Source organism: Staurois parvus, unplaced genomic scaffold, assembly GCF_062004578.1.
Source record: "Staurois parvus isolate SC_StPar_1 unplaced genomic scaffold, SC_StPar_1.0 ptg000648l, whole genome shotgun sequence".
In the NCBI taxonomy this organism is placed as follows: Eukaryota; Metazoa; Chordata; class Amphibia; order Anura; family Ranidae; genus Staurois; species Staurois parvus.
Genome location: NW_028318444.1, coordinates 4,903,994 through 4,924,444, shown reverse-complemented (window position 1 = coordinate 4,924,444; position 20,451 = coordinate 4,903,994). Strand labels below are relative to the sequence as shown.

Sequence of the window (20,451 nt, the reverse complement as noted above, 5' to 3'; positions counted from 1 at the left end):
CAACACTCTCTCACTGAGGTAATCCAACACTCTCTATTACTGAGGTAATCCAACACTCTCTATTACTGAGGTAATCCAACACTCTCTATTACTGAGGTAATCCAACACTCTCTATTACTGAGGTAATCCAACACTCTCTATTACTGAGGTAATCCAACACTTTCTATTACTGAGGTAATCCAACACTCTCTCACTGAGGTAATCCAACACTTTCTATTACTGAGGTAATCCAACACTCTCTCCCTGAGGTAATCCAACACTCTCTATTACTTAGGTAATCCAACACTTTCTATTACTGAGGTAATCCAACACTCTCTCACTGAGGTAATCCAACACTTTCTATTACTGAGGTAATCCAACACTCTCTATTACTGAGGTAATCCAACACTCTCTCTCACTGAGGTAATCCAACACTTTCTATTACTGAGGTAATCCAACACTCTCTCACTGAGGTAATCCAACCCCCTCTATAACTGAGGTAATCCAACACTCTCTCACTGAGGTAATCCAACCCCTTCTATTACTGAGGTAACCCGACCCCCTCTCGTTACTGAGGTAACCCGACCCCCTCTCGTTACTGAGGTAACCCGACCCCCTCTCGTTACTGAGGTAACCCGACCCCCTCTCGGTACTGAGGTAACCCGACCCCCTCTCGTTACTGAGGTAACCCGACCCCCTCTCGTTACTGAGGTAACCCAACCCCCCTCTCATTACTGAGGTAACCCAACCCCCCTCTCATTACTGACGTAACCCAACCCGCCCCTCATTACTGACGTTATCCAACCCCCTCTCATTACTGACGTAACCCAACCCCCCTCATTACTGACGTTATCCAACCCCCTCATTACTGATGTAATTCAACCCAGCCTTTTTCAACCAGGATGCCTTCTGGTGTGCCTTGGCAAAATGACTAAAATTGCTCCAAATTGCCTAGAAATTGTGCACAAGCAGCTTGCTCTGGTGGCACAAATAGAACAGAAGAAGCCAGCCGCTTTAAGGACTAAAACTCAACTCCAAGAAGAAATCTATTTATTTTTGGAAAGCCGGGTAAATATTGATGTTCTTGTACCATTCTTCCTATGCCTCTGGCAGCTTTTCAAGAAATGAGTGGAGCTGTTGTCACTGAGACATGAAGACAGAGACAATAAATTTAATCCGTTAGATATTCTTGGGAAAAAGTGTTTTCTTGCAGTCTGTCTCTACAGGAAGTGGTGGAAATCTCCCTAACAAGTACATTAACAGTATAAACCCAACAAAAGTTGTACCCCTTACCCATCCTGTGTTAATCTAACAAAAAAAAAAGTTTTTTTATCTGCAGTTTGTCTTCAGTCTACAAAAGCTTTAGTCATTTTATATAAAAACTGCTGTACATGCTGATTTGTCCAGTGAGCAAAGCCACACTGATAAAGATAATGTTCTGTTGACAAAAAATAATTATTATTAATATTATACCTTTATGACTTTATATGCAGTGCACAAACAATAGTGGTTGTGTTTTATTAATCCTTTACTTTTCCATAAAGGGAAAACTAAACTAAGTAACGGAAGCTAGGCAGAGCACACAAGGATCTGTTCCCTGTTAAATGTAACCAAATTCATTTCTTTATTGCAGCAATATCAGGATGCCATACGGGCTTCCAAAGCTGGCAGATCAGTGAATCTGGCAGAGCTCCCAATACCTCCAGGTAACATATTACTTGTTTTGTTCTACATGTAAATTCCATCAAAAAGCTTATTGACACAGGATAACATTTCTTCTGATTGCAGGCCTAGTTGTTATTTTTAATCCTTTAAAGCAGTCCTAGTTGCTAAAGTAATACTGGCCGTAGACGTTTTATTTTTTTTTTTTTGATCAGTTAGCTAGTTGACCGAAAAAAAAAAGTGAATGGATTCCCTCATCCACACAAGCTAGGTGGATGGAGGAATCCTCCCTGCTGTGCCATTGTATTCTGACAGTGGGTCTTTTCCACTGTTAGAATACTTTGATCAGCGGCTGCAGCCAATTTGCTGCAAGCTGTTAACTGACAAAAGTTTTCCAACAGTCGATGAGGAATGGCCATAGATGAATTGAAATTTGTATGGTCCTTGCCGTACCGGCTTAATTCAGTACATCTATGGGTAGATTAAGACTTCTCTTCCCAGGAGTGCTGATTTCCTGGTTCCCTGCTGTGCTCCGTGGTTTGTTCCATCAGCTGCTGTGCCACTACAGGATACAGTGGTGACATCAGGGCTGTTTGGTTGAATCACGGTTGACATGTCAGACTTTACATGCCCGTCAGGCACCATTTTTTCTTCACTACTGCAGCGATCAGTAATACAGGCAGCAGGAGAGATGAGTACTCCAAGTCTTTGCAAAGGACAAATGTACTTAAAGTTTTTATTTCAGCCGCATATGTTTACTGTTTTGCCTGGTATATTGGCGGGGTAATCCTAATGACTAGTAGGGTCATAACAAGATATAAAATAGCTGGCCAAAATGGCACAGTTGTGGCAGGTAAACAGGAAAATGTATATATTTAAATTTTCTAATAGCATTGGAATGTTGTCTATAATTTGACAGCCTTCCTCTTATATTGTTGCCTTCTCCGCAGTAACGGCTGATCCGGTAAATCACAGATCAATAAGAAGATAGGCTTTTTTGTATCATGGGTTGTCAAGGGGCAACTTAGATCCGTGAGAGTATAAAAAATACAGTGAGCGCTCCAATGGTCAGCAGCTGAACATTCAAGGAAAACACTTAAAAGTCCCAAAAATATATATATAAAGAAAATGCAGCGCTGTGTGATGTTACTATATTGCGGGCAAATATAAATAATAAATGAAACCAAAGCAAATGAATAAGAAAATAAATAAATCACAGTCCAGTAATGGTGCTTGCTGATTCCCAGTGCAAAAGTTAGAAATGCGCACTAACCAGAAACGTATTAATAATACGTATGTGTATATGATATCATGGAGATTCCCCTCTCTTTTCTGGTCTGGTAATGGGCAGGAGCTGGAGATAGTAGAGATGAAGCACCCTCGTGTGGTGAAATGTAGGTACAGCAGGTCACAGAAATCCTTACAGAAGTGTGTGAAGTGGGAAATTCCTCCTCTCAAAGGCTGGTGCAGGGATCAATCTGGGTCTGCAGAAGCTGAAAAGGCTCATCGCAGAAGACACAGGAAAGAACCCATAGTGTAGTAGGTTGATGAAAATGATTTTATTCAAGAAAAACAGGAGTGTTCAGAAAAAACTCACAATGGTGCCAGGTTTAATCAAATGACTGACCCTTTAAGATTAAAGATGGCCGCCGGGCCTCCACGTGGCACTGGCAGCGTAGTGTCAATGGCGTCCTGGGCTCCACCTAAAATAATTGTGTGGTTTCTGTACATTATCCCATGTAGCATATGGTAGTACATGAAAAAGTACGTTGGCATTTCTTAAAATTTTAGTGGCACTCCAACTCACCTAGGCAGTGCGCTGTATTGCCTGTATGTTAACTATTAGTGCTTTGTAGTATGCTGTGTTGGGAAAAAAATAGTGCTTGTCCAGGTTTCGTGTGTTGTGGTTTGGCAGCACCAAAATGAGAGGGCTTCCTAACCCAACGCTTTTCAACTTATAAATGCTGCATGTTAAAGATGCATGTTGGGAAAAAAAACATGATGTTTTATGCATTCTGGGGTTTGGTAGCCACTTCACTGCAGCGCACATCAACACATGAATACTGCACATTAAATGCACATGTATTACCAAGTCACAGTCCTGTGAATGGGCCCTAAGGGCAAATTTCCACTTCAGCATTCCCTTGCAGAGTTTTTTCTTGTTTTCCAGTAAAGCAACCCATTCATTATATATTGGCTGCTCCTGAACTGTGACAGACAAAAAAATAAATTCACATTTCCCTTTTATTGCATCCAGTACATTGTTTGTTGGCTGCTATTGTACAGTGTTTTAGGGTGGCTTTTGCACATCACTCTGCACATAGTTACCATTTTGGCAACTGTGAATGAACTCTTAAGAGATACTATAATAGAAAGTACAAGACATGAGCCTTCAGCCAATCTTTATTCTATTTCAAGTGGACTTCTCACCTTTTTTGGAGGGGGAGAACCATTTTATGATCTCGAACAGCTTTTTGGGTTTCAGTCTCCTTACCGTGTAGAAATACCTCCTTGGTTAAAGAATGCAATTTCCTTGTAGGGTTTCCTCCATCCCTGGCATGGAGAGCGCGGGAGATGTGGGCAGTGTGGAGAAAGCTTTGGAAGCTGCTCAGAAGTTAGCACATGCTGGTGAGGATGATGGAGCTGAAGATGAAGAGAAGGAGGTAGGCAATTGTTGATTACTGAATCTCTAAACTATAAACTCTAGTTACCCCTTGAATACTCCCCTCTGATTTGACCCACAGAGGATTTCTTGTTTTTATTTTATTTAAACAGTCTCATCCGGTAATTAAAAATAAAGTTGCTTAAAAGAGCAACTAAAATTGCATTTTGCGTACACGTTTTTTCGCATCAAGCATTTAAACGTTTGTGGATTTCGTTGGCCAGGATAATAATTTATTCAGACCATTACAATATCTCCCTGGTTCGTTGCAGGAGTAGAAAGGCTTCAGCTGGGTCCTTGGACATCCAGCAGGCCTTCGATTGCTGCCTTAAAAAAATATTTTCTGGAGAAAAGAATTCTTGTGGTCAATAAAATTTGAAAGTGTACTTACATCTGTGTTGTTGCTTGAAACCAAAGAAAGTTCAGCAACCTGTTGTCACACTTATTGCAAACCTTTGGATTGGCCACTTTCTAGGCTGTAGGGCAGCCCACAAACTTTATCGGAAATTACTGATGTGTTGTCCTACGGTGTGTGTAGTGATTTGTATCATTAAAGTGTTCTTCTTTTTTTTTTTTTTTTTTATTGCCATTCATATCAAACATGTTATACTTACCTGCTCTGTGCAGTGGTTTTGCACAGAGCAGCCCCAATCCTCCTCATCTCGGGTCCCCTGCTTCTGGCCCTTGTTTCCTGCTGAGTACCCCCAGAGCAAGTGACTTGCTATGGGGGCACCCAAGCAGGTTCGCTCCCAAGGTGTTGCTCTGTGTGTCCATTCACACATAGAGCTGTGGCTCAGACCTGCCCCCTCTCTCTCCTCATGGGCTCACTGACTGTGATTGACAGCAGCGGGAGCAAATGGCTGTACACAGAATGCATGATGGTAGGAAAACCTTGAGCCTTTACAACCACTTTAATTCTCTTTCTTGAAGGTGTTCAAAGCTGTTCTGAATAAAACCTTACTTTGTGATACAATACCACTGCCTCAGAGCACATCTTCATTCCACAACCTGTAATCAGGAGTGCCTCAACCATGCTCTCCTTGGCGAAAACAGAAATTCTTGCACATCCAAAAGCATTTGCATAGATTGTCTTATGAGTGATCTGGCTCTGGTAAATGTTTATGTATTTAAACTGTGCCTTTAGCTTTTTTGTCAGGAGTTTCTCTTTAAAAGTTGCACTTATTGTGCCTGTTTACCAGAGAAACAGGCTTGTACAACATGACCATTTATGAGTAAGGCCAGTTATGTTTGTCTCAGTTAATCTACTCATTGATTTCTTGAATCCAGTGTGGCAAGGACAACTGTTTATATGGTGCATTTAACAGTATGTCCTTCCTGAATTATTTTAAATTTTTTTTTTTTTTTAAAGTAAATCATACAGATTTTACCCATGTTGCACAATTCAGCCTTGATCATGTGACAGTAAAGAGCTTTTGCACAGATTTCAGGGACTTCCTTTTACACATATTGTTGGTCACAAGAACAGTTGTGCCATATGACTGAAATTTGAGGTTGAGTCTGTCTGAATATCGTGGCTGTGAGAAAAAAACAAACTATTGCTCCCTTACTTCGGGAAGCGAGATCCACTGTAAGTTTCTGCTTTTATCAATTCTCTTCTTCTTTCTACTTTTTCCAACAAATCGTTTTACATTCTTTCTTCCCTTTTTTTTTGCTGTTTGCTACCATTGCCTTATCTATAGCATTCCATTCAAACAAATGTCATACCAAAGAAAAAATCCAACAGGATTTTGGAAAGGAGGGGGATGATGAGATTGGCATTGCTGGGGTCTTCATCAACTGTTTTTGTTTGCTTTTTACTATGGGGATGCGAAACTTGCATTTAGCAAATCAAATGTGGGTTAGAAAGAGATCAACTGCAAGTCAAATGCAACCTGTCAAGAAATGTTGATCCCAGAAACTTCTCAAATTAATGTCAATCTTATACCATAGACACAAGCCCAAAGGTAGTCAACACAGGCCCTAAATCTGGCTCGCATCTTTGCCCCTGGTGGAGTGGTGCATCATTTTAAACCATTTTTCTCTGAACACCACAGTGTTCAGTCTAACATGTTTATTAGAAGATTCCCATAGACTTCTGTCTGAAAATCTTCAGCCTGATTGCACAGCACAGTGGCTGGAAAGGAGCTGTACTGAGAATCTGTCAGCTTTGACAGGAGCATTGCAGGATTGAAGACATGGAGGTGATCAGGTCACAAACCTACATTTCTTACCCTCTGTACATTGCTAGCCCCCTAATATGTTTATGTGGGTTCTTTAAATGTTTTTTTTAACATACAATTAAAATGTGTGTGTAAACCTAATAAAATCTTATATATGCTCTAAAATGTTAATATAATATCAAAAGATGTTCTATTTTTTTATTTTGCAGCTGTAATTTAAATACTTATTATACAGGATTTATATAGCGCCAACAGTTTGCTCAGCGCTTTACAATATAAAGGGAGAAAATATAGCAATGATATAGTTCAATACAAGAGGGTTAGGAGGGCCCTGAACTTCCTTGTGATCCTTTCATGAAGTTCCTTATTCAGGCATTTCCTGTCATAGGACAGCAATGCTTTGTCTCCTAAATGTACGTTTCATCACAAACAACGCAGAAATGCCTGAAAATTGTCATGTAGCCATCATCAGGATGCATTTAGACAGGAAATGACTGCAAAGTGGCTGCAGAAGAACAGGACTATCAATAAAAAGTGAAACAAGTATCTAATCCAGAAAAATGACAGCTGACACATACCGTGTTTCCCCGAAAATAAGACTTCGTACTATTTTTGGGAATTGCTAAAGTATAAGACCTAGTTGTGATTGGGGTTTTTTTTTTCAGCCGGAATGTAGTGAAACGCCGTTCCGCCACCTCCAGCACTGGCCCTGTGCACACCAATATCTACTGTCTCTTCTAAACACAGAAACGTGGCTTTTGTGTTTGTAAGTGACAGCACCATTCGCTCCCATGGAACCTCCCTATCTCTGTACTCACTGTGGGACAGGGAAGGAACAGATATCTGCAGGCGCAGTGTGTTTAGGGACGGGGCATCCTAATGCATGGAAGCCGATGCCCCAGGGTTGATTGCCGGCCAGTGGGGAAGAGGCGGAGCGGTGAGTAAGTGCACTTGGTGCACTGTGTGGGAAGATAGGACCCGAAACGGGAGTTACTATAGAGAGGGGCCAGCTGCTGATAGCAGTGTTTTGCAATGCTAACTAACCATATGAGGGCAGTGGAGGGGGAGGTGTAAAGGTGAGCTGCAGTCAGGTGTTGCAGAGGTAAATTGACAAGTGAGTTGCAGAAAGGGTGCATAGGTGAGCTTTGGCTGGGGGGGTGCAGAGGTGAGCTGAGTTGCAACCCACCTCTGCACCCCCTGGCCACAGCTTGCCTCTGCACCTCCCAGCCACAGCTCACTTCTACATCCCCTGTCTGCAACTCACCCATGCACCCTGCCTGAAACTCACCTGTCAATTCACCTCTGCAACACCTGACTGCAGCTCACAACTGTCACCAGCCAGCCCTCTCTATGGTAACACTCATCCACAACTGCCTGCAACTCACCTCTGCACCCCCTGTCCACACCTGGACATTAAAAAAATTAGAACTACCCCCAAAAATAAGACCTAGTGTGTTTTTTTTTTTGTTTTTGTTTTTGTTTTTTTTAGCCAAAAAAAATTTAAGACCATGTCTTATTTTCGGGGAAACACGGCAGTACTCAAACAATGTAAATGTAATTGGGGTTTATATCTAATTTACAGGTACTTTAAAAAAGTACGTTGTTTACAGTTTAAAATGAACATGCAGCATGGGAAGCTCAGAGTTCTGAGTACTCTCTTTTTTTCTTTTTTTTTTTTTTTTTTTTTTTAGGGTGAACAGCCAGCAAAGAAACCAGTCCCACAAAAGCCCATCCAGATTGTCAAACCACAGGTGTCATCAACCCTTCCACAGCAAGATGAGGCACCTCAAAAAACCAAAGTCGCTGAAACCACAGAGCCCACTGGGGACTTTCCCCCTGAAGGTATGGATAGGAATAATATACATAAGCTCTGGGGTTCTGTTGTGTTCATGGCCCCAAAAAGCGGACTTTTCTAACTTTCATCCGGTCATGTGACTTTCAGTACAAGAACAGCTGGAATTCCTGGAGAACCGCAGGAGACAGTACAGGAAAGCAGCTCTCCAAGCTAAGAAAAAAAATGACCTGGTCCTTGCCAAAGAGCACATGGTAGTGGTCCGTACTATCCAAGCTTCCATCGATAAAGTCAAAAGTGGGACCCTGGTTGACATTGCCAAGGTTGGTGCATCAACAGACTTTAACTTCACCTGTTAAAGCGGTAGTAAACTTCTGAAAAAAGAAAATTTTCCTTCTGGAAGGTAATATCACGCGATGCATCAAAGCAGATTATGAAAGACTCACCTTGAAACAAAGCCCTCCAGCGGTGCACTATCACAACTGACAGGGCACAGGAGTTACGGCAGTGGCACAGAGCTCTGAAGGAATAGCATGAGTATGCCGTTTCTTCAGAGCGCATGCACCAGTGAATTCACCATCACGTTTGGGAGATATTAATTTTACCTACAGGTAAGCTTTATTATAAGCCTACCTGTAGGTAAAAATCACAAAGCGGAGTTTACTACAGCTTTAACATAGCTTTTTTAGAATGATTAAATTAGACATGTGTTAAGAGAAATGTGTGAACTGCTTTTGCTGATCTGCTCATGAAAATGTTATTTCCTGACTGTCCCAGGATTGAGCACTTTCTGGTGTGCAGCAAGTGTAATCAGAACTCCCAGTCTGCATGTGTTTTATGTCATTGATTAGGATTGCATTCTAACCAGAAGTGTAGCACAGAAGCCAGTGAACTGGTGTCTACAGAAGTGGATCAGAAATATCAACACTGTATTTCTCTGACGGGTTTCCTTTAACCGCCTCCCCCCCACCATATAAGGTAATGACGGGCGCAAGGCGTTTCTCTCATTTTGGGAGGACGCCATATGACGTCCTCCCACTCTAACCGCACATGCGTGGCTCCAGGGGCGTGTAGCACAGCGACCGGTGGTGCGCTGTGTCCCTCAGACACAGCGGATCACCGATCAACGGAAAGAGCTGAAGATGTCGGCTTGGTCATGTGGTCAGCTGTGTCCAATCACAGCTGATCTTATGTAAATAGGGAAATGCCAGTTATCTGACAGCTCGTGAGGAGTGGAGAGCCGATAATCGGCATTCCTCAGAGGGGACATCTACACTGATCATCAGGGCACTGATGATCAGTGTGCGCTCATGATCAGTGTAGCCCCAGCAGTGCCACCTGTCGGTGTCCATCAATGCCAGCTGTCAATGCTCATTAATGCCACCTGCCAGTGCCCATCAGTGCCACATCAATGCCACTTATCAGTGCCTACCAGTGCACATCAATGCCACATATCAGTGCCCATCTGAGCTGCCTTTCAGTTTCACCTATCGCTGCCAATCAGTGCCACCTATCAGTGCCGCCTGTCAGTGCTGCTAACAGAGCCAGTCAGTGCCACCTAACAGTGCCAGTCAATGCCGCCTATCAGTGCTGCCTATCACTGCCATATGAGTGCTGCCTTTCAGTGCCCATCAGTGATGCCTGTCAATGCCCATCAGTGCCACCTACCAGTGCCTCCTCATCAGTGGCCATCAGTGCAGCCTATCAGTGCCCATCACCGCAGCCTCATTAGCGCACATCAGTGAAGGATAAAAATCACTTATTTACAAAAGTTTATAACAAAACTAAGGAAAAACTTTTTTTTTTCTAAATTTTCAGTTGTTTTTGGTTTGTTTAGCAAACAATAAAAAACCCAGAGGTGATTAAATACCACCAAAAGAAAGCTCTATCTGTCTCAAAAAAATGATAAAAATTTCATATGTGTACAGTGTTGCATGACCGCACAATTCCCATTCAAAGTGTGACAGCGCTGAAAGCTGAAAATTGGCCTGGACAGTATACGTGCCCTGTAGGCAAGTGGTTAAAGGTGTGCATACATTTTTATCCACTCAGAGCAGGCTGGCTCTATGGGTCTTGATTGTTTATCCCACTGTTTGAAATGGGCAATATATAGTGATCTTAAGCTAGCAATTGCTTAACCACTTGCAGCACAATCACGTAAATATATGTGATTGTGTTCACGTGGTTATACGGGGGCCATGGCTGCATCTGCTAGCAATAACCCCAGTATTAAAATTTTCAGCCAGGGATTGCCTACCCTTTTAAAAGTGTTCTGAGCAGCTTTTAAAGGTAGCAGGAGGGTTGCCCCTCCAGTGCCTCTCCGGTCTCTCCCGTGTGATCGGGAAGCCCGGCACTGAAGTCAGCAGTTCCACCGGCTGATCAGAGACCGAAAATACAGATTTTTACTTGTAAACAAAAAATGTCTGAAAAGTGTCTTCTGTCTTCAAGTGGTTAATCATAATCCTAATGATGGATCTCTTTTGTTTGACCTATAGGCTGAATGAGAAAAATCTAAGAGATTCCCACATCCACTGCATATCCTTTATTGCAATTAATGAGCCATCTTTCATTGTAGGCGTATTGCAACAGATTGACATATCCTCAAATCATTAAGCAGTCTTTGCTTTTATTCCCCAGATCCCACCACCTCCAGATGAGGACAGTGACTTTGTTGTAGTAGAACATGAAGATACCAGGTCACCACAGAACTCAGATGAAGTTTACTCTCAGTTGTTGAAGCTTCTTCATGAACAGCATGAGGTATCTTGCACTGATCCTCCAAATATTCCATCATATTCTCTAATTTTATACCTAAAAATCAACTCCAGCCTACCTTTTTTTTTTTTCAAATTGATAGAATGGAATTTGTGTGTCCCCACTCCAGAGATTCTTCTCACTTTCTGTCCTGGTCACATGGTTATGCCCTAGTGCAGTGGTCGGCAAGCTGCGGCTCGCGAGCCACATGCGGCTCTTTACACAATTTAATGCGGCTCTTCTGTGTGCCGGGCGCCCGCTCCCCTCCCTCCTCTCAGGCGCCCGGCACATTGGCTGTCAGGATGTAGGCGGGGCAGCGTGACGAACTCCTCTCCTCTCACAGTCCGCCCTGAAGACCGGAACGGCGCGGGAACACGGCGAGAGGAACGCGCGGAGCAAAGGTAAGTGAATTGGCACAATATGGGGAATGAATTACTATAGGGGGGATGAATTACTATATGGGGGATGAATTACTATATGGGGGATGAATTACTATATGGAGGATGAATTACTATATGGGGGATGAATTACTATATGGGGGATGAATTACTATATGGGGGATGAATTACTATATGGGTAATGAATTACTATATGGGTAATGAATTACTATATGGGGGATGAATTACTATATGGGGGATTAATTACTATGGGGGATGAATTACTATGGGGGATGAATTACTATAGGGGGGATGAATTACTATATGGGGGATGAATTACTATAGGGGGGATGAATTACTATATGGGGGATGAATTACTATATGGGGGATGAATTACTATATGGGGGATGAATTACTATGGGGGATGAATTACTATATGAGGGATGAATTACTATATGGGGGATGAATTACTATGGGGGATGAATTACTATATGGGGGATGAATTACTATAGGGGGGATGAATTACTATAGGGGGGATGAATTACTATGGGGGATGAATTACTATATGGGGGATGAATTACTATATGGGGGATGTATTTTCAGTTTTAAAAATGTGGCTCTCAAAATAAATTTCAATCGTGGTTTTGGCGAGATTTGGCTCAGTTTAAAAAAAAAAGGTTGCCCACCACTGCCCTAGTGCACCTTCTCACAGTGCAAATCTATGAATCAGCGAAGCCATTAAAAAAAAAAATCTACTCCCCAGTGATATATCTTATCCCTAGAGCTTCATCTATGAGCGAATCTACAAATATTGCTGTGTTTATGACAATACAAAAGAAACATTGGGGAGCCAGTTAGTAAAAATGTGAAAGACTCTAAGGAATTACTGCAGAGTATATCCTGCTATTATCTCACATTATGTACGCACGAAAAAAATTACTTTCCTTTTCCTTTAAAGTTGAACTGTGATTGGTAACTGGAAATAGTGGGATCATGATATTATTTACATTGAAGCATCATACTTCTTAAGGTTTTGTGATGGAACTACTTTGATTGAGTGGTGATAATGTATGACATATGAACTTTGAACCTTTTGAATAAGGATGTTGTAGGCTTTATATTAAATGTTATTTATGGAATACATATTAAATTATTTGCGTATATGAATCTCTCAAATGAGCAAGACCGAAACTGAAACATCTTGGGTAGTGTCTAATGATCTATACTAACATATATGATTTTATTATCACTAGAAGCCAAATTAACAAAGCTAAAACACCAGGATAAAGATCTTTATTTTTAAAGGAAAGTTGTTTTAGGCTGAGTTCAGTGAGATTCAAAATTTAATGTCACATGGATAAAATAAAAATCCTTATCCTTGCATAAATCTTTATGAATTGAACCTTATTGGATTTCATCTGTCTTCAAGGCCTGCCAAAGGTTTTTTTCAGCATATACTGTATAGTGTCTTTTGTTTCTAAATGCATTGTATGGTCAAATGTTTGTGGACACCTGACCATCACACCTACATTAGCTTGCTTGAAAACCCATTCCAAAACCATGGGCATTCATTCAAATTGAGATGCCCCCCCCACCCCCTTTTTGGTTTTTTAAGCAGCCACCACTGTTCTGAAAAAGCTCTGGAGTGTGTCTGCAGAATTTCGTGCCCATTAAGCCACAATAGCATTTTCAAGGTTGAATATCGATGTTGGAGAAAGCGGCCTGGCTCAGTCAGCATTCAAGTTAGCTCTGTGCAGGCAATGCGGGTTCTGACACACCAAACTTGCCAATGCATGTTCTATTGATCTGGCGTTGTGCACAGGAGCACAAATATATGCCGGAACAAAAGAGGGTCTTCTCCAAGTTGAAACCACCAAAGATAGAAGTCTACAATTGTCTAAAATGTCTGTATTTGTAGCTTTAACAGTACCCCTCACCAGGAAAGGGTGTCCACATACATCTGACCATATAGATAGATTTGATGATCAGGTATCTACAACTTATGGCCAAATAGTGTACATAATGTAGTATTAAGGTGATAAACATTCACAGATAGTTGATATGTCTCCATTTTTCAGACCCAGAAGGTCCACCCATGGGGTTTACATCTATACAGTCCCTTTAGTATCTTTTCTATGTAAACTGGTACAAATGATAGCACAATATGGCTACTTTTATTATTTCATAAAAAATAAACACTTTTTAAGCTGTTAAGTATGTAGAAAGTATATATTTACAGCTATGAACTAGATTCATCTTCAGAGGCTTTATGGACTGGCATCATCCAGTCTTTTGTTTCCTCCTAGAAATGTTTGCGGTACTCCAAGCAATTTACTCAGATGGGAAATGTTGCAGAAACCACAAGGTGAGTAAAAAGTCTCTACATCAGTAACCAGATAGAATGTAAAGATGGCCATAGACATTAGGGAATGAAGGCACACGTGTCCTAAAGTCATGTTATTCAAAGAGAATGGTACACAGACACATTTTTTTTCTTGTCCTTTGAGAAATGTAGAGAGTCTTAAACCTTTTATTTATGCTACCGCCTAGACTAGCATTGGCAAAGAAAAAAATGTAGCCCGTCCCAGGGTATAATTCTCCTACTTACCAGCAAGGCTCAATTATTGCTTTATTATTATAAAGGTAGATTTTATATATAAATACCTTGCTACAATCATTAATTAAGGTTTAGCTCTCAGTTACTGCACGGTCACAGTGACTTCAGTGGGGACATGCCAAGTTAAGGTGATCATTAAGCAAAGCATCGTAGCCACGAGGTTCCCCTTCAGTTGCCATGGTAAGTTTTTTTAGGTGGGCATTCAGGGATGGTAAAATCATGGCTTTTACCATCCTGTTGCCACCCGTGCAATCAAGGCCTTATTCCTGTACAGAGATTGAAAATGCCCTGATAGGCTGTTTGCTAATTCTAAGCACTTGCCTTTTCTGTTTTGTTCCAAAGCTGTTCATTCCTACTGTGGATCTGTTGATTGCTGGTCCCTTGCTTTAACAGCATGACTGTTAAAACCCAGGTTTTAACATACAGGGCATCTCTTAAGTTTGATTCCTATGTTACTGAAGGCTAGGAAATACACTTCCCACAAGGTTTACCACCAGACATGGAAGGTGTACTTTGCTTGCTGTGGGTCTAAGGGCTTCCACCCCTGGAGTTTCTCCATATGACAGATCTGTTCTTTTTTGCAGTTGATCTGAACCAACACCTGGCTGGTAGTACCATGGGTTGGATTTCTCCCCTTTCCATTTAGTTTCAGAGACTGTTGGCTTTCCATTTTCTAATTAAACCCTTTGTGTAGGGGTTTTGCATGGGGCTCCCAGTCCAGTCCCCTTTGAACCTTCCACTCTCCGGTCAGACTCACAAGGTTGCATTTTTTGTGGCAATCACCTCGGCTAGGCAAGTGTCTGAGCTGACAGCTATATCCTGCAAGAAACCCTTTATGTTCTTGCACAAGGACAATGTTGTATTGAGGCCCTGGGCTTCCTTTCTTCCCAAAGTAGTCTCTGTTTTGCAACCTAACCAGATCATTGTAATTCCATCCCTTTTGTCCAACTGCAGTTCACAAAATTGAAATTTTCTCTATTGGTTGGATGTGGTTCAGGCTGTGTAAATGTTTCAGCTGCTGCTTCTTTCATGAAGATGGATTCCCTTGTTGACATCTCAGACGGGGGCACAGCATGGGCTCCCAGGTTTCCAGTTTCACCATCTCTAGGTGGCTTGGACAAACCAAGGTTCAGGCTGTGGTCTTCAAGATTGGGCTGGCTTTCTTCACTAAGCACCTCTTCAGCTATACGGCATCAAGCCTTTGTGTGTGTGTGTGTGTGTGTGTGTGTGTGTGTGTGTGAATTTTATTTTTCTATTTTTAAACCATTTAAAATTCTTTTATGAGGCATGCTGATAGTAGGAGGGTTATACCTTGGGCTGTTCTACAGTTTTTTTGTTTGCCAGTATCCAGTCGTCCCTACAGGCAGCAGTATAACCTACAGGATTATAAAATTCTGTATCCCTCATTGGGCTCCAAGAAAAAAAGTTAATGGTATGTACACAAATCCATATTTTTGTTGTATTATATTGTTATTCCCCTCTTTGATAAACTGAGAATATGTAGAAGTCTTGACAGAGCTCCTTGGGTTAAATCTTCAGCAATGTCTGATGTTGTTTGTGTTCTTGTGGCAGGTTCGAAAAAATGGCAGATGAATGCAAGAAGAATTGTGATATCCTTCACCTATCTCAAGCTCAGGGCCGTGATCCACCTCCCTATCATTTTGAAGACAAGACATTGAGAATAGTCCGGTAATTATTTTGATCAATACTGACTGTGAGGAATGTTGAGAAGCCGTTCAAGGCAGGCATAGGTCAGATCAAGCACCAGTAACTGTTGATCAGGCATAGATCAAACCTAAGACCACTAAATGTTCAGGCCAGGCACAGGTCAGAAGTATCACCAGTAACTATTCAGGTCAGCCATAAATTAGACCAAACTCCAGCAGCTATTTAGCTCAGGCATATGTCAGATCTAACACCAGTAACTGTTTGGGTCAGTCACAGAGCAGATCATAGAACAGATCTGACACCATTAATATGTCAAATCTACAACCATTAGGTGTTCCAGTCAGGCATAGGTCAGACTCCAACACCAGTAACTGTTCAGATACAGTGTCTGTATTTTTCTTTTTGGAAATGGTAGAATACTGAAATGAAAAGGGGGAGGTTATGTGAGTTGTTTGGACTAATTGTTGGTCTGTATATAACTGATCATGATCCTTCTTTCCCAACAGAGTATTCTCGGAGCTAAGTAGTACAGAGATGCTGCTGATTATAGTACGAGGCATTAATCTTCCAGCCCCTGCAGGTGACATTCTCCTTGTCTCTGTCCCTTTCAACACCTTCCAAAGAGTGCTCTCTTCCTCTTTAGTTGTTTTGTAATGAATTCTTGAGGAAAACATGTTTGTCTAGCAAACTGCAGATATTTCTCAGCCATATTCTTACCTGCTCTTTTGCGAGGAGAGGTGTCTGCATATTGCAGGTTGTTTTTATCAGTGTATTTTTTTTATTGTATTTATTTTTAAAGCCCCACTCCAAGGACAGAAAAAAATGACTGTTTCAGTGTCAGCACTGCAGGGGTTTGCTTATTTTTGTCTAGGGGATGAGAAATAAGGTGTGAATACTTACCTTATTCTCCACTCCTGCAGGGTCCCTCCAGTGTTGTCACTGTTCCCCCCCAACCTCTTCTCCAAGGTCCTCCTGGCTACAATCTCACTCTTGCCATCTCTACCTGCAAATGCCCTGCATGGCACATTATGGATGCCAAGGGACCACCTACAGACTGGAGCACCGGAGAGTGCCGGAGCTGGCCAGAGTGGGGGTAAGGCAAGTAATGCAGCCTTCTTATCTGCCTCTAGACAAAATTAAACATACCCTTGCACTGCTAGGGAGAATAGGGACCCCCGCTGCAAGAGTTTTTTTTCTTCCAACCTGAACTTGGGTTTTAAGGTAATGTGTAGTGTTTTTTTTATATATTTTGAATATTATGGTTAGAGTTAAAAAAAAAAATTACCAAAAATAGATTTTCTTCTTTGTCTGGCAAATATTAAATATTGAATATTCCTACTTTGTATGCTCATTTTATATTCAGTGGGTGCTTTTTAAGCACCTCTTCATCTGTGTCCTGCTCCCATTTCTCAACTCTTTTATAGTATGAAACTCTGTTTTTCTGGTTTCTGATAATAACATTAGTATATTGGTTCACTAACCAGTCATCAAAGAGAGCATCCAGTTGCATGTGGATACTTATTTTAGACCAACCCCAGAATAGGCGCGCTTTTTTCCTGCACCTACTGAATAGCCTGGCTGAGTCTAGCATATCAGTTGTCTCATTTTGCTGCCATTCTTAGGGTTGTTGTCAATGGAAGTTCAGCTTGTGTTGATGACATCAGTTTGAGACACTTCTGCTTCAAATTGGTTTTGCATTCCCATAGACTTGTATGAAGATGCAAAACTGCTTGAAGTGAATAAAAGCCTGTCACCATAGTCCCTTACTACATTAGAATGGTGTCAGCTGTTATCTGACATGTCTGCCATCTCTGTATACAAATTGGCCAAATGAGTTCAGCTGAGCTTTTTTCCACATTTTATTTCAGGGCTGTCCAAAGCAGTGTTTAGGGTTTCTGTAACACAAAATATAGAAGGGAGGTGTGATTTACTAAGATTTATGTATCTGCCTCCATGCTCTGATCTGCAATTGGAACTCAGTTTGGAGTTGATCGGCCCTGTTTGTCTCACCCCATGGCTGGTGTCTCTGCTAGAGCATCCATTCACTAGTGTTGCAGTAACATCCTGGGCTCATTGAGTACTATATGACTCCAGAGAGACTCTGAACTGCTAAAGCCAGTGCTGATTGGCACTTCTCTGAGCACACCCCAGAACTTCATGTCACCGAACTCAGGGGCGGACTGACCATTTGGAAACTCGGGCTCTGCCCAAGGGCCCGGGGTCAGTAGGGTGCCCCATGAGATGCCCCTGGTACCTTTTTCATAGGCTTTTTTGAGTTTGGGCAAGGACACAGGCGCCCCATGATCCCCTATTTCCTGGGGGCCCCATGAGTTGTTAGTCCGCCCCTGCCTGAACTACAGTTAGATTTTAGAGAAATGTTAATGAGTTTTTCACTTGTATTCTTAAATGAAATCTATTTTTTTCTTGTTCAGTTGCATTTTGATCTTGTAACCTGAAAGATTCAAGTGAACCTGTGCTTTGCACATGCATTGTAAAGCAACTTGTTGACTTTAATGCCACCTTCTCCTATGCTCGCCTATTTGTTGATCTCCCATGCCTTCTTTCAACAGTCGAGGAAGGAAATCCCTGTGTTCTTGTTAAGCTTACAAAGGCGCTGAAGACTCTCGCTCCCAACCCCATGTGGCAACACTGACTCAATCACAAGCACCAATGTGATCATGTGAGAGGAAAGGGAGTTGGGCAGTCCATAGATGATTTGAAAGAAAGCAAAGAAAACCGTTTGATTCCCCCATCAACAATGCCTCGCGCTGAGCCATGTTCAGCTATGTTCTGCCAGCAGGGGGGAGCACAGGGAGCCTTCCTAGCAGGCAGAACACTGATTACTCCTAGAGGCTATAGCCGCTAGCAGTAATTACATGTAGAAAATTCCTACAGGCTGGTTGTACCCAAGTCAATTGATGGATCGATTTGGGGAACAGTCAGCTTGTCCATACATGGATGGAATCTTGGATGGTCCCTGCTGAACTGGCCGAATTTTGATCCATGAATAGCCTCCTTTTTTTCACATCCTCCCTGATTCACAAAAGTACCATATTTATTTTTCAGCTGCAAGTGACTGAATGTAGCACTGGGGAAAATGATGAAAAGAAACATGTTATGCAGGAGAGGGGGGCATTCAAGGCACCTTGTTGTTTTGCCCTGGATGGACAAAGCAAGATTTGCTTTAATGGCACAAACGCTCAAATGGCCCTTCAGGAGCTGCTGAATATACTGCAGAGGGTGGACTCTATCCATGGCTGTGTTGCCCCATGTGTCACCATACAACTTCATGTTTTATGTGCAGTTTCTTTTCTCAGTTATTTTTTAGTTGTAGTGTCACTTGGTATCCGATGAAAATTGCTCACTTCTATTAATCTGTTTCACAGGAATGGCACCCAACGACCTGCATGCGTTTGTGAAGTTTGATTTTCCATATCCAAGCACGGTAAGAAGTGAAGAGAAAACTGATTGTACCTGTGAAATCTCTGTCTCTGAAATTCTTCTTTGAGGGTTTCAAAGGCCAGAGACAGCTGACAAGTGTAATGTTGCTGCAGTCCTGTCTTTATATTTTAAGACTGGTGAAGCACACCATCTCATGCTCCTATTATTGTGCTGGAATGGAATTATGTTTTGAAATGCAACGTTTGAATCTATTTGAGCTTTTAAACACAGTCAATGTTTGTCTCTTGCAGGAACAGCCACAGAGAAATAAAACCTATGTAGTTAAGAACACCAACTCTCCAGGTGACATTGCTCAAGTATTTTTGTGTCTAGTGCTATTGTTGGCCAAAGTATGTGTGATGTGAGAGCTAAAGCCATCGCTAGTCAGAATATTGCTGCAGGAAGGTGATGCTATATGTCCACAAGAATAAACCCAGCTTGGAATGACACCGTGGGGAATATTTTCTAAAACTAGTGCAGCTGTGCATGGTAACCAATCAGCTTCCAGGTTTCATTGTCAAAGCTGAATTTCAGAAGTTGAAGTTAGAAGCTGATTGGTTACTATACACAGCTACCCCAGATTCTGTGTGCACCAGTTTTAGTAAATCTCCCCGTGTTTCTGTTTATGGATAATATACTACAGGGTTGATTTACTAAAGACAAATAGACAGTTGCACTCTGCAAGGGAATTTGCTCCAGAGTTTGGTAAATGAGGGGAAGCTCTACTGACTTCCATCATTCAATCATGTGCTAGCAAAAATGTGATTGCGTTTACTTTGCAAAGTGAATCTTTACCTCATTTACTAATCTCTGTAACTAATTTCCTTGTGGTGTGCAACTACACATACGAAGTGAACAGTTTGCCTTTAGTAAATCAACCCCTATGTTTAATCCATACAGGGGCGGACTGACAACTCATGGGGCCCCCGGGCAATAGGGGATCATGGGGCCCCTGTGTCCTTGCCCAAACTAAAAAAAGCCTCTGAAAAAGGTACCAGGGGCATCTCATGGGGCCCCCTACTGACCCCGGGCCCTCAGGGCCTGGGTCTCTAATTTTCATTCTGTTATGTTTATGTGGACTTACAGCATCCTCTCAATACATATTTGTGGGTGGAGCCTGAAAAATTGCTAAAATCAAAATGATTCTCTCTGAAAGTGAAATTTATAAGCTTGCCTTTCATGTGTCAGTGGGTTACATTATGAAAGTAAAGAGGTGTACCAATTTGGATTTTTTTTTTAGTCAATTGCTTTTACTTTCTATAGCAGTGCTCCTCTAAATGTGCATGCAAGGGTAATCTGTTCATGTCTGTTTATAGTAA

At 41.8% G+C, this 20,451-nt stretch overlaps 1 protein-coding gene across 1 annotated transcript; it reads left to right on the top strand.

Moving 5' to 3' along the window:
• The first annotated feature begins 906 nt into the window (after positions 1 to 906).
• Positions 907 to 20,358, top strand: LOC149448927 (coiled-coil and C2 domain-containing protein 1B-like). The gene is made up of 11 exons (XM_089694051.1): positions 907 to 1,047; positions 1,613 to 1,713; positions 4,181 to 4,304; positions 8,175 to 8,325; positions 8,426 to 8,598; positions 10,913 to 11,035; positions 13,713 to 13,771; positions 15,596 to 15,712; positions 16,198 to 16,271; positions 19,078 to 19,136; positions 19,384 to 20,358. Exons 1-11 carry the CDS (start codon positions 907 to 909, stop codon positions 19,495 to 19,497), a joined length of 1,236 nt encoding a protein of 411 aa, XP_089550177.1. The 3' UTR covers positions 19,498 to 20,358.
• Positions 20,359 to 20,451: the final 93 nt, after the last annotated feature.

Coding starts and splice junctions, on each gene's coding strand:
- LOC149448927 (XM_089694051.1), top strand. CDS start 907: ATGACTAAAATTGCTCCAAATTGCCTAGAAATTGTGCACAAGCAGCTT. Junction 11,036..13,712: donor TTCTTCATGAACAGCATGAG/GTATCTTGCACT, acceptor GTTTCCTCCTAG/AAATGTTTGCGGTACTCCAA. Junction 13,772..15,595: donor AATGTTGCAGAAACCACAAG/GTGAGTAAAAAG, acceptor TTCTTGTGGCAG/GTTCGAAAAAATGGCAGATG.